Below are 14,625 nucleotides of genomic sequence, written 5' to 3'. Positions count from 1 at the left end.
AGGTCATTATGAGTACATATCTCAATTTCATGTTGTAAGAATAGATAAAAAGACTGACATCATACTTGGTCAACCCTAATTTAAGGATTTGGGTACATTCATGTTGAACATAAAAAAACAAGTTTTGATGTTTCTTTATAAAAGGAAGATGGTAACATTTCAATACATAATAAGTAAATCAAAATCAATAAAATCTTCATTAAAAGACCTTAAGGATATCTCAGACGTGACGTTTCAAGATAACAAAAAAACTATATCAAAGAAATAAAAAGAGCTTGAAGAAGTCATCTGCAGCAAAGAAAAAGAAATTTTGTTGAAATCTAATCACTAAAAAGTTTCCTGCAATCCCAACCCGGTTTTAATTTCACCTTATCACTCCCATTTAGTTAAATGCCCTTTCCCATAAACATACATTCAACATATAGAATTATGGAAATGAAATTTTCATATTAAAACACATGCGATTGTCAACACATGCTGAAAATAAATAGGGGCATAAACAAACCAGCAACACACATAAAAATATACACGGACTTTTGATCAACTTAGACCCAGACAAAACCCCTTCAATCTTCTCTAGGGAAAACCTGTTAGAGAGCTCTTCAAATTTATTTATCTTTCAAGTTCAGGAAAAATACATTTGCAGACAAAACAAAACAGCAAAATTTATCTCTTCAGCCCAAAACTCCTTGAAAACCATGCCCACTTGAAGCTGAAAATATGTATTGTACGGATACAAACTATACAGACTGTACTATACAGATTTTTCAAAAAAAAATCTCAAAAACTTCTCTCGAACGACATGCAGCTCACAGCATTAAATGATGTTCGTACTGTACTTTCTATTGTTTTCTATGCCTTGAATTTTGTGCCCATCTTTGCCTAGAAATCACTCCTTCAGCTTGCTGCAACAAATTTCTCCTTCAGAACTTTTCACGAGCTCTCAACCTCCTTTCTCTAATATGCTCATGAAGAATGAATGCAGTTTCTCTTTTCTTTTCCCCCTTTTGTTTCCCTAAATGACTTTTGGGCAACCCTAAGATCTAATGGCTCAGATTCAGTTAGATTAAGGGATAAGAATAAATGTGCATTTGATTCTCACTTTCTATTTTTTAACTCACCCATTAAATAAAGTACCCACATTGTACTTTATGTCTAAAGTCACTTTTCACTTTATAATTTAACATTGACTCTACCACTTATAAAGTCACTTTCACTTTGTAAAGTCACACTTAGGAAAAGAATTATTTTGGACACTTTCCCTAGGTAGAGATTAACCCATGGGAAACCACATATCCAAGGTACCTTAAAAATCAACAAATTTTGCACCTCGGAGATCACCAAGAAAAACTACTCGAATAAGTCAAGAAAGCTAAAGCATCAAAGAAGGAACTCAAGGAGCATTTATTAGAACAAGAAGAATAAAATTTACGTTTAAAGAGCCTTAACCAAACATTAGTAGAACAAATCAAGTGTTTAAAAAACGAAAAGCGTGAAGGCCAAAATAAAGTTGCCTCAGAGAATGAGGAATGCTTACATCTCAAAAATCATAATCATAATCTGCTCAAACAGATTAAAAAACTTAAGGACAAAAAGAAATCATTGACAAATAGGTTCAAAGAACTTGTCGCAAAGGAAGCATCAAAGTCTCCAGATGTAGCATTCCAAACTGAAAAAACAAACATCAATGCCACTAATCTCACAGTTCATGCAAATCCAAACCCTATTGAAGTAAAAACGTACTCAGAGGTTGTCACTGAAACAGAGGACACCCCAAATAAGGATTCAGTAGTTAAGTCAACAACAACAATGCCTGATGGAAATCAGGACACTGCCATAAAACGTTTAAGGAAGTTCAAACAAGATAAATTCCTTATCTACATCCGAATCACAAGAATAGATGCCTTAATAAATCTACAAATCTATATCACGCAGAACATAAACAAACTTATGTTCTGAAGAATACTGAACTAAGCTCAATCCAGTCATACGATAACTATTCACCACACATCTCAAGGGTCAGAAGGTTTCCCAAAAAATTAATCTGGGATGGTCTGATCCGTTTTCAGTACGACAATTCTGTCTATCGCTCAGAACATCATATCGTCTTGTATCAACAAAGATACAAGCTCAAAAATAAGAAGATATTCCGATCAACAGAAGAGAACTGATCCTTCATCCGTAAGCTTTGAGAACAAATCTTTTTGAAAGGGAAGGCAATGTAATGAACTAAATTTATATAGAAATAAACACAAATTATGTAAAAAAACAACAAATAAGATTAATGATTAATTAATTAGCGATTAATGATTAATTATTTAGCAATTAATGAAAAGGTATGTCCCTAAAGGACATAATTGTTCGTGAAGAGCTACTTACCTAGCAATATATATACGGGACCCTCATTCTCATTTGTATCATCCTACATCAATTCTTTATAGAATATACAATTTACACTTACTATCCTACAATGGATGTATTTGTCTACGAAATATTTTAATATTTCGGTTGCGTATACAACTAGTGGTCGTTACAGATCTATAATGACAACTTTCCCAAATGGCAATAAAGAAATCATTTTTGAAATAGCACCCAGGAACAATGATTTGACACAAACAATACACAGACTGCATAACAAGCCCACATACAGAGTCACAGAAATAAGGCACAGTAACAGGTGTAGAAGTGGCGCACGTGATCAGGTGCAGGAGCAAAGTGCATTATAGGCTGAAACAGGGCACACTATTTCATAATTGCAGACCAAGGGTGCAGAAATACAAACACACTAACATAGCGAAGACAGGTGCAGTCTAGAAATTCAGAGTAAATGTATTGTTAATTATATTTTCTTTGAGAACATAATTTTCTGCAATGACCAACTGCTAGAGAATTCCACGTGGTTGATAGAACAACTGCACTTAATATCTTTTGTGGCCCTTTCTGTGATACACACACTATGATTGAACTACTGTTCAAACTTCACAGAAAAAAATCATGCTCATATGTTTTTGCCACTGCCCATGTTTGCTGCATGGTTGCACACCTAGCTATATGCAAACATGTGCCTACACCACACACTATGATTTTGCATCATCAAAACCAAGATTTTGTATATTATGAATTTTCTATATGTGGGCCTGCACCCACCACTTTCTCTCTCTGTAACCCTGTGCTGATAACCTTTTCATCTATGATAATGAATCATTTTGGAAGTTTTGTATTAAAAACTATATCAATAGAAAATTGCGTCATTTAACTTTCATATCATGTCAAATTACGAAGTGTATGTATGGACTCACCTATTTAAGTTTCAAAATGGATAAAAGGAAGTAATGTTTTCTCTATCTATTATAATTTATTAATCACAATTCATGATTCGTTGATGACAAAATTAATAATATTTTCAGCCTTTGTCTTCCTCGACATTCAGAGAGGTCTCTAGGTCATTTCCAGGTGGGCTACCATATATTTAGGAGAAAGCCCAACCACCACATCCCCTGTCCAGATAAGACTTGCCAGATTTTTCACTTATTCAAGCCTGAGAAGGAGAGCTATATCATGTATAGGTGCCCCTTTAACTATGTAATCAGCGGTGGTTACTACTACCTGTATCAAGCCTGGGAGAACTCACTCTCCAATTTCTTCTAATATTATGACTAAAGATGTCTTGCTCTCTCCATGAGAGAAATACTTGGTGAAAAACCTCAGTTTTTGCTTGTCCCACCCCAACCTGCAATCACCAAGATGATCATCTCAAACTTCCAGTTTGCTACATCGAAGTGGAGTAGCAAGTGACTGGCAGTACGTCACAATATTTCAGAACATAGATCAATGAGGCCTCAAGCCATTTCTCATCATCCTGCTAGCGTGGACAAGCAACAACTTCACGGGCTAAGAGGATTTGTTATAGCGGGCAACAAACTATGTGCCATGAAACTGATATATAAACCAGCTATAGATGCACCCCAGTGCAGGGTACCTCCAATCCTCCGAATTACCCCCCAGATTCAGCAGAGTAGCTAGGATTTGTTCTAAAGTTTCTTTCCTTTGACCTTGGATGGTAGGAGAGCAAAGCTTCTTTGTTTTGACACTCACTCTAGGAATGTACAACAAAGGTCCCCTCAGTGTCAATCACTCATCTAAGGCATCATCTGCCATTGCATCAACCTTTTCACGATGATCGTGGCCTCCACCAATGAGCTCATACATCAGTAGACCCCTCACCCTCTACCATCTTGACCAACAAACCTTGACATCATCTCTCTCTCATGCACTCATCACTGGGATCTTCAATCTCCAGCCTTTCTATTGCACGATTGTACTTTTTCTGGTTGGATTGTTAACAAATAGCTTATAGTTATGCACTTGGTTATGCGTTCTTTCTTTCGCTTTCTTTTGCTTTCATCATTGATATAAAGTTGCTTTCACACTCCCACATTATGGGCATACCTTTTAGCCCCATTGACCTACTTTCATGGTCATTTGTTGGACATTAATACAATTGTCTTATCTTATCTCCAAACATCCCTGAACCTCAACAAAACGTAAGAAACTCAACCTCAGTTTTCTTTCTTAAGATTTTATTTTTTGTGTTTGAAATTATATTTCAGAAAGTTACAACATAGCTTCTATTTTGATTCAAAACATATTGTGGAAGTTAAGAACAAAAAGTATTGGAAGAGAGGATATCATCCAATCTAGCAAAACAAAGTGAAAACAAAGTTGTCCAAAATAGAAATAGACAAAAGAAGATAAATGAAGCAGGGGTCACTAATGTTGAGGAGGAGACACAGTCACTTTACTAGGGGAGATGCGTAACAATTGTTGTTGGCCAGAAAACACTGGTTGGAAGCTAAAAGAACATCCTACGTAGAAGGAAAAGCCAATTCATCGAAGGGAAACATTCATAAAGAAATCCATAGGCAAGTTGAATATTTGAAAATATAGGCACCAAAAAGGAGCCAAAGAATGGCCACAAAGGTCAAACAAATCTATTGTCAAAAGAGAAAGGGACTGTTGATTTTCTCAAATAAAGTGTTGAAAGATAGTCACCACTAAGCAAGAGGAATACCTCAGAGACAGTGGCAAAGAAAAATTCTTAAAAGCTACACAAGGCTGACACCCACTGCAACTTCGAAATTCAATCATTGTTAAGCTATCCTCCAAAAGAATTAGAATTTGGAGGTCAATGCTAAAATCATACACCATGGAAAATATTCTAAGATTTATACGAGACCTCAAATGAGACAAACACACTTTATTTGAGAAACGAGTGATATAGTTTGAAGCAATGTTGCACGAAGCGGGGACGAAACGGCGACGTTTTTTGGAAGCGGGGACATGGAAGCGTCATTTTCCAAAAATCTAGGAAGCAAAGCGTCTGCTATATATATATATATATATATATATATATATATATATTTGCATTTATACTCAAAACAAACATCCCAAATACCAAATTAGTTGTAGAAGACATGAAAACATACATATTTTTGCATAAATCAAGATAGATATAGCATCCATTGTACATTAATGATTAATTATTCGAGCATCAACCATTAGATGCATCAACCATCTAGAATCTAGATTCTTCACCTCTTGTCTAGCCTTTGCCTCTACCTTGATTGTCTAGGGATATTAGTCAACATTGCCCAATTTTGATCAAACTACCTAATCCAAGACTTAAAATATGGTAGAAAAAGCTTAACATGCTTGATCGATGATTTTGACTTGATTGAAAGGTAATTTTTTGCTAAGGGCATGACAAAGGAGTTCAACAATTAACACCACCAACACTAGGGTACATATAAGGCTTGGTGCTCTTGATTAAATGCTAATCGCATACCTTCATACTTGATATAATCTAATGAAATGCCACAATCCCATTGATCCTAAATTCCTGAAAACCGTTAAGTCTGCTGAATTTTGAATAGGATATGACATTCTATTTTCTCCATATGAAGTCCAATGAGGCTGGAACCACTCTCAAACATCCTGAGTCATTTCATGGTAATGTTAAAAATTTAAGTAAAAATGACATTCTCCTTTACTTTTCATTAAAATGAAAAATAAAGAAGAATGTCACTTTACTTTAAGAATTTAACATTACCATGAGGGAGCATCTACTATATTTGTATTTTTTTATATTTTTTTTGCTAAATATATATATATATATATATAGATATTTGCATATTTTTATAATTTTTTCCCGGAAGCTTGACGCTTCGTACGGTCGAAGCGTCGTCCGAAACGCATTTCGGAAAAACCGAAACGCAGTTCGAAAAAAACTGAAACACGGTTCGGAAAAACCGAAACGCATTTCGGGCAAACGCTTCCTGAAATTTCCGGGAAGCGCCTTTATCAGTCCGAAACGCTTTTCGGTTTTTCCAAAGCGCGTTTCGGGAGGCGCTTCCCCCACACATCCGTACGGACCGTGTTTCGGGGGTTAGATCGGGGGGGGGCATTTCTTGCAACACTGGTTTGAAGATGGTAGAAGATAATCAAGCGATAGATAACCTTACCAAGATCAAAAGTATTGTTTCGAAAGGCAATGAAAAACGGTATTATTTGCATATGTATGATGTAGAGAAGTCTAAGGAAGCTTGGCGCGCACTGAAGGCATAGTATGAGACCTCAAATGAGGTACACATCCTTTCTATGAGGAACTAATCATATAGTTTGAAGATGGTAGAATGTGATCCAATGATAGATCACCTTAGGGCTTACCAAGATTAATGGAATCAGAGAACAACGAATCGTTGTTGGTGACAAGTTGAGAATGGGGAGCCTACTTTTATCGCTCTTAAAAATCTACTTCATACATTTAGCGTCCTTGTACAAGTCTTAATTTTGATATCCAGGAATCACCTATAGAGTTTTAATGATCTAGGAGGAATTTTATTGGAGAAAGAGTGACAAATTATACTCTACAATGAAGAGATATACTGCAAACAAGCCTTTACAAAAAATCAAGAAAGCAACATAAGACAAACTCTTAATAAAAGAAGTAACCAAAAGCAAGGCAACACCAAGGAAGGTGAATCCCAAAAGTCTAACTCCAACAAGCATCAAAAGCAAGTGTTAATAATTTAATAACACGAAAGCCTAGTCATTTTAAAAGAATTTCAAAGCTGTGAAAAAGGATTCCAAGAATGCCACTTGTACAAATCATGTTTAAATGATGCAACACCAAAACTTTTTTGATGATAATGTGGATCTTTCACCCTATAAACCTCTTTCTTAGAAAAAATACCACCAGAATGTCTCTGCTGAAGGTTGCACAAAAACACACAAAGGGATTGTTTATGACATTCATGTGGCTGCTTAAACACTGAATGCTGCTAAGGAGTTAGTAACATCTTCAAAAGATGCTAATGAAACCTTCTTAAAATATCATGTCAAGTTAGAGTTGACAGCTAGTTTAAATCATGTCATCAAGGAGACAAAAGGCTTGACCCATAATCAGCTAACAAATAGCATAAAGCATCCAGGGCAAAAAGGATGAGATGAAGAATAACCAAAATGATGAGGAATCTGTAGGTCACATTAAGGACCAAAAGGACAGAGTCAACAGCCATATTCAAAGCATTAATAGTCCAGACTCCAGACTTGAGAGTTCTTTAACTGCATTATCCTTAGTATCTGCTAAGAGTGGTGATGCAAAGAGGATTCTAACCCAGTAAGATTGAAGGCAAAGCATGCATGTCACATAAGTGCAGAAAATGCTGCAAATCTAGACAGTCCATGAGAATTTAATGAAATGTAGAGCATAATAAAGTTCTTTCAGCATTGGCATTCTCAGCTTCTGTGTGAAACCTAATTCTCTGTTTTTTCAAGATAAGAATAATTCATTAGACTCTGTAGAATCAATGAAGGTTTAACTTAAAAATCATGCTCCCACTTCCAAAAAGTATCATGTACAAAATGCATATGAATAAGAAAACGTAAGCTGTAGTGATGATGAATAGGCTGCTACTAAAATTTAAAATATCAGAATCAGATGATGTTGTATTCAATCATGGCACGAAAATCTATATACTGAGGCATTATAGCAAAAACCTTTGTGTGCAGAGTGCAACAACATGTTAAGGTATTAAACGGCTATGGGAGGCAATCTAGGTGATGAGTCTTGAGATAGCTCTAGGGAAAAGAGTGCAGGCATCTGGATTTTTAAAACGACATATTTCATTGTTCCTTGAGCATGTATTGATTGTAGTGACCATTACACATTACGCAAATTAGACGAAAGAATTATCTAATATTACCCATGCCTGGAAGCTAAAAGATTTGAATTCCATGTCATTAAAAAAGGAACATGTGATGTCCACAAATTATCAGACATTTCAAGAAGGAAGTTAAAAGAAGAATCAGTGAAACAGCTAACAAAGTCCAGGAAATCCCACCTTCAAATATTACCCAATTCATCTAAAGCTCTTGGAGGACTGATGTCACTCCGCATTGAGTGTTGTTGCAAAATAACCATACATTTGTAGGACCAGGGAGAAACAAGCTTACTAAGAGACCTGTATAATTTTGAAACGATTGCCTCCTTCAATCTTGGCGGTAAGCAATCTGTATAGCCAATTGCATCAATATGCTCACTATCTCTGATCAGTTGCAAGTTATCAGAGGAACTCCTTTGTTGGTTTTCCATGAGAAAAAGGAAAGCATCTTTCATAACCCAACAATATTCAGATCTTATTCATCTGACCCTGGAAGACAAAAGTGAAATTGATAATATCATTGAGTTCTATAGCCAATTTGACACCTTGCCTTGCCTCTCTGCTGGGCATCTGAAGCGAAATTGATGATATCCCCGTGTTTTTCATTTGATACCCAATTCAAAACACTACCTTGCCTCTGAGAATTCAGATTGGCCACAGTGGAATCAACTGGGTGGCAGTGGATGGATTTAACCATTTATTGCTACAAGCAAGTCATTCATAAGCCAAAAACTGCAAAAGCTACTAATGCATCAAAAAAATTGTATGTTCTAACATATGGCAACAATTTGCATTATTGCTATTTAATAACCAGATGTGCATCACCAGACACCTCTCTTCAGCTTCAAATGATAGGAGAGCTTCAACTAACCATCTTGGAGCTCCTCCTAGGATCACCTAGCCAGGCAATCCCCAGAGAACGTTATCAGGCGTTGCATTGGTACTTTTGCAGTGATTAATAAGGTGCATTGGTACCCTCTTAAATCAGTGTTGCTTACGTTCTTCTCTTTAATTTTCACTTATATATCTTTTGCATGTAGATTTCTAGAGTTGCTTTTTCACACCAACATTATGTTTGTGATTTACTGAATTTTCTAGTCCCAATGACCAATTCTTTTGATCACTTCTGCAGATTAATAAATTATCCTGTATTAATTTAATAAAGACCATGGCTAGAAACGGTCCATCATACACCGAGTTGTTGCTTACGTTTGTTCCTAAACGAGATGATTCCACAGAAAAAAGAATGAAATTGTATTGATGTCCACAAATGACCAAATTAGGTCATTGGGACTATAAAAATACCACAAGCTACAATAGCGATGCAGGAGTGTTCAAGGTATATTAATTAAAAGATCAAAATAAAACAACAATAAAAAGGAATAGATTAGAAACCAACCATAGATAATTAAGTAAAGACAGATACTGCATGAGAAAAAGGAAAGAAGAATTAAGCACTAATGTAGCAGAGAGAATTGGCCGGATCATTAGCAGAACACGAAAAACTGTCAGAGACTGTACAAAACACACGTTACTTCTGCCCTTTTAACCAGTCGAAGGTGGTTGTACTTGAAAGTGCAAACTTCGAATTTACACATATACAGTTATTTACTTTGGGATCAGACAATACCAATGCTCTGCAGCTATTCTTGCACCAAGGTATAACGACTTGCAGCTGCAGATTTGAATGGATCAAGCATGACCAATAGAGACTTGGCAATTTATGCAATGCAATTCAAAAGCAACTTATTCCAATTAATCCTCTGCTCAAGATGTCGTTCAGCACTGGTCTGATGTAGAAATAGCCTATAGATATGCTAAAGCCTAAGATTATAGCTTAATTTTGTCAAGCGGATCTACTTGAAGTTCAGCATGGGCCAGTTGTAAATTATAGAGCTCCTTTAGGTGTGAGTAAAAACTTAGTTCTTAATACCTGTCAAAAGGGAGTGTTGGAAGTACAACCATGTCTCTGAAGTTGAATATAAGATGAAAGAAGCCTTCTAGAAGGAAAAATGATATGGCTTTTAGCCTTCCATCTTCAATATTTACTATTAGTGTTTCACATACAAACAAAATATGTGTATAAGGTGTTTGACTTGTGCATTAACAATATTATATAATCTTTTCTCATGCATCTGTTTGTTTCTTACTTCAAACTTTTTACATTGGTTATTAGGTCTGGTCCATCACAGGATGCAGCATATAACTTCCAAAATACCATTAATGCAAATGAAGTGTCCACAGAGGCAATGGTCATTCTGTTAACATAATGGTTGAGTGGTTGCAGCCAGCTAGATGAATATAAGAGTTTGCTCGGCCTCCCCCTCCTCCTAAGTGGGACGTGCTATGTGGATATGGATGTGGGTGTGTCATTAAAAATTTAAAACATATCTTTATGAAAATGGGGGCCTTCGCAGAGACAGTGGCCTTCCTACTAACATAATGGTTGGTTGGTTGCAACCAGCAGGGTGTTGTATGTTTGCTCAGCTCACTCCTCCTACTCTGTTGGGTGCCCTGTGTGGGTGTTCGTGTGACAATAAAATAAGAAATAGTAAACAGGATAATAAATAGTCAAATACGTCATTGTTTGCAATTTCAATAGACAAGACCAAGAAAGCAACAACTCCTGAAAGAGTGGCAGCTCATATCCTAGCCATATATGATTTGATCCCGGATGTTATCTCTGTTCACAGGCCACGGAATATCTCTCCTCGAGAAGTAGACCATTGCCTACCTTGGGCATGTTTTGATGGAGCCTCCCTTGCTGGAGGCAAATGTAAGGGAGGAACGGTCCTATATTTGAATGAAAATCATTTCTTCAAACTACAAAGCGGGGTGGGTAGGGGCACAAATAATTACGCTGAACTGCTCAGTCTTAAGCTTGTGCTACTTTTTGCTACTGAAAAGGGATGCAGGCAGCTACAGATCTTTAGAGATTCCTTGGTAATTATAAACTGGTTTAATGAAGTCACCAGATGTCACATGCACGCATTGATACCTATTCTGGAGAAGGTCTTGCAGTTGAAAAATAGGTTTGATCAGATTTCCTGTTGTCACACGTACAGGGAGAGGAACTCCATTGCTGATGAACTTTCTAAAGCAGGCGCAGAACAAACATTGGGCACATGGAAGATCATGGAACAGATTGGCAACACATTTTATGAGTACTACCACAGGCCTTTTATAGAAGGCCTACAGGTGGACCCTGTTTAGGATTGAAGAACACATATCTTTTTACACATCTTTTTATGGCACTGTTTCTTATCTGAGGCTTTTCTCCTGGCTGACAGAAGGCACTTTTATTTCTGATTATGTATTTATGTATAATGCTGAAGCAAACAGGCAGTGACATGGATAAGGCTTTATAGGCCTGCTTTTTGTTTTTCTTTTTCATGAATGGCTGTATTTCTTCAAAACAGCCTGTTTTGAATTGGGAAAAAAATAGACAAGACCATTAAAACATTTATAGCTCCATAGATTAGTGGGATGGATTCCCCTGTAGAGTCCCTAGGTCCCTCGGCCTGGTCTCAGCAATCAAGACGGATTGCTGGCCAGCCTCGGGACAGAGCAGGCCAAGCCGTGAGGTAGACCGTAAACAGTAACTCTCAGCCCTCCTCCCAATCCGCCAAATGATAAATTTCGTGTGATGGCATTGGCAAATCAGGGACGCAGAGAAGCTTCCAGAACAGGAGAATGATGGATGGGAATTTAATGCACATGAACCCGAGCCTACAATTCAGGGAAAGAGAGAGATGCCAACCAATAAGAACGATGATCCTCTGGCCTCTGGACCGATCTGGCAGCAGAATGATTTTTATGCTGTTTTGAATTCGATGATTATGGTTATCTGTGTGCCTGTCTTGCCATTTGGATTGGATTCCAATAAGGTAATGGATAGATCATTAATGAGGCATTTAATATCCTCCTGCTAGTGCTGGTAATGGTTGCTAATGTAGCCCGAGTTTGTTTACTAAAAAAGCACACGTATTGGAACTTATGCAGTATTAATAGAAGTTTTGAAAGCATTCGTAGAAAATAATTCTGGGTATTTCGATGTTCCTATGTGCCAGATATCAATGGTTACTTCTTTGATCCCACAAACACCCCTTAACCCCATCCCTGCCGCGCTTCCTCCCAATCCTCTCCAACCAATGGAACTGCGATCTCATCTCAAAGAAATCCTTCCATAAAACATATTCAGCACCTAATATTTATAGAGCCCTCTCGTCTACTTATCAGTTGGAATATACATGGACTGCCAAATTAAAAATCCTAAAACCATTCAATACACAAAAACAGAACCCATTTCTCAGATCAAATATACAAAACCCCACATTGTAGATCTGATTCAATCATTTGTATCTCAACAACAAATCGAATATACCCATGACGAACTATCCACGGTATCGAATTGCATTGCAAATATGGATGGTTTAATACAGAATGCAAACAACCAAACCCTGAGAAATTCAATATCTCTGTACTTACATGTTGACAGCTGATGAATCCGCTCCCGGTTACACCGAGTGCTCCCTCCTTTACAAATCTCAGCTCGCTCTGCGTTTTTCCCCTGGAATGCACTATAACCGCTGAATGAGACTAAACTAGAGTTACTAGGTTTTCCAATTCGGCTTCGTTGGTCATGTGGTGGTCTTTTTTTAATAAGTTTTTAAATCGAACTTCGTTAAACCACACATGTTTTGGTTTAATATATTTTCGCGTTCAACGATGACAATCTTGGGAAATTCTGATGAATGGATTCACTTTAGGTTTTTCAATGTTGGATAAATTTGTTGGATCGGTGGTAAAGGCGATATTTCATAAGTGTAAAAGTAAAATTGAGTTATTTTTCCATATAAGTTGGATGGTAATTCTGCACAATAGAAGTGTTTTAGGAGTTTTCTGGGGTGTTGAATTTATATACATAAATCAAGATCTCACCATAAGTTTTTTGCTGGGTTCCAAAAAGTACTAAAAACAACTCCTTTATATATTTTATAAAGGAAATAAAATTGATTTATTAAAATTAATTTATTTAGTTAGTTTATGTGCGGTGTTTGTTATATGTTTTAAAAGTGTTATATAATTGATAAAATGAGATATAATATTGATCTAGTAAGTGAAATAAAGTTGAGAGTTGGGTTTAAAGAAGTTACATAAGGTAGAGGAAGTTATAAGATTTTTACCAATGTGATAGTTAGTTAATAACATATTTTCTAGGTAAGAGGTAAAAAGTTTAAATAGTATTATGGGTTTTTATTTTATGTATAGAGTGAAGTTAATTTAGTTTTTGATATCATATGACTCTTCATCTAGTAGTTTGATTAATGATTAGATAAGGATATTGATTGTCTTGGGGATACTAATAGGGGCTAAAATCGTTCTTTTTTTCGTCCGGTAATATGAGGTTAAATTGTTTGGCTAGTTGACTACAACTAGATTTGCCATGGTTCATAACACATAGAGTCAAGTTAAGTTAGTTTTTGATATCATAAGACTCTTTATCTAGTAGTTTGATTAATGATTAGATAAGGATATTAATTTGTAGAATTTCCTGCAAATTCTCTACAAATCTACCTCTAAGATCTATGTAGAAAATCTAACTGTAGATTAACTCGATAATGCAATATACCAAAGCAAAATACTATAATCTACTTCTACTATCAAACTTGCGAAAGCTTAAAGATCAAGCTGAATCAGAGATGAACACATATAACCAGAAGAAGAAGAATCAATGCACATGAAACACAGAAAATACTTAGGGGAAAGCCTCAGCTAAAAACCCCACTATCTATATTATCATACCAGGTGGAAATACATCAAGATTATAAAAAGCCTTAGCTCTCACAGCTAACCAGCTCTCAGTACAATCCTCCTGTATGCTCACAGGCAAACAAGACTTCTCACAAACCTTCTCCTCTGCCCTCCAAGCTCCTATTTCCTTGCGCAATTTCTCCCAGGTGATCCTCCTATTACCAAGTGTAACACTGATCTCACACCCTGTAAAACTGCACAATCCTCAAGGAACCTTACCTTGACTGCATGAATGAGTTTCCTTTATAGGAAAACACATGCAACTGATAGTAACATGTCCTTGACATTTAGCTCAACTGGGTCTTTCTCATAATAGATGATGAGTCCCAAAAATGGATAAGTATATGGGCTCATTCAACCTCCTAATTCGACTTAATCCACCATTCTCATTAGTTTATTGCATGTTTTTTATTATACTTATGCTAATAGAGTGAATTGGGTTAGTCATTATGCCAACAAGTCTAATGAGTGCTTTGTGCAGATTTTTAGTCAATTTTGAGACAAAATCAAAGGTTTTAATGAGCACTTGGCAGCGAAATTCGTGGGAGAACAAGGGAGAGGATTTGTAGGAAGGTGTCCCCTTCATTTA

The 14,625-nt window shown here is 36.4% G+C and overlaps 1 protein-coding gene across 2 annotated transcripts in view; it reads right to left on the bottom strand.

Annotated features, from left to right (window-relative positions):
- The window catches only part of LOC149210284 (cytochrome b-c1 complex subunit 6-1, mitochondrial-like), a 147,755-nt gene that overhangs the window by 47,001 nt on the left and 86,129 nt on the right, over positions 1-14,625 (bottom strand). Inside the window, exon 1 of one of the 2 annotated variants that reach the window (XM_089396672.1) lies at positions 12,711-12,912. The exons of the other annotated variant lie outside the window; for it this stretch is intronic. Coding sequence (XP_089252798.1) covers positions 12,711-12,712 — 2 coding nt within the window. The 5' untranslated portion in view covers positions 12,713-12,912. Of the gene's footprint in view, positions 1-12,710; positions 12,913-14,625 lie in introns of those variants that run through there. 2 annotated transcript variants of the gene reach the window in all.

Source organism: Pinus tabuliformis, chromosome 1_2, assembly GCF_031772625.1.
Source record: "Pinus tabuliformis cultivar Carrire ecotype Pingquan chromosome 1_2, CPIR1, whole genome shotgun sequence".
NCBI lineage: Eukaryota > Viridiplantae > Streptophyta > Pinopsida > Pinales > Pinaceae > Pinus > Pinus tabuliformis.
The sequence above is the reverse complement of the archived record's forward strand: the minus strand, read 5'-3'. Positions and strand labels throughout refer to the sequence as shown.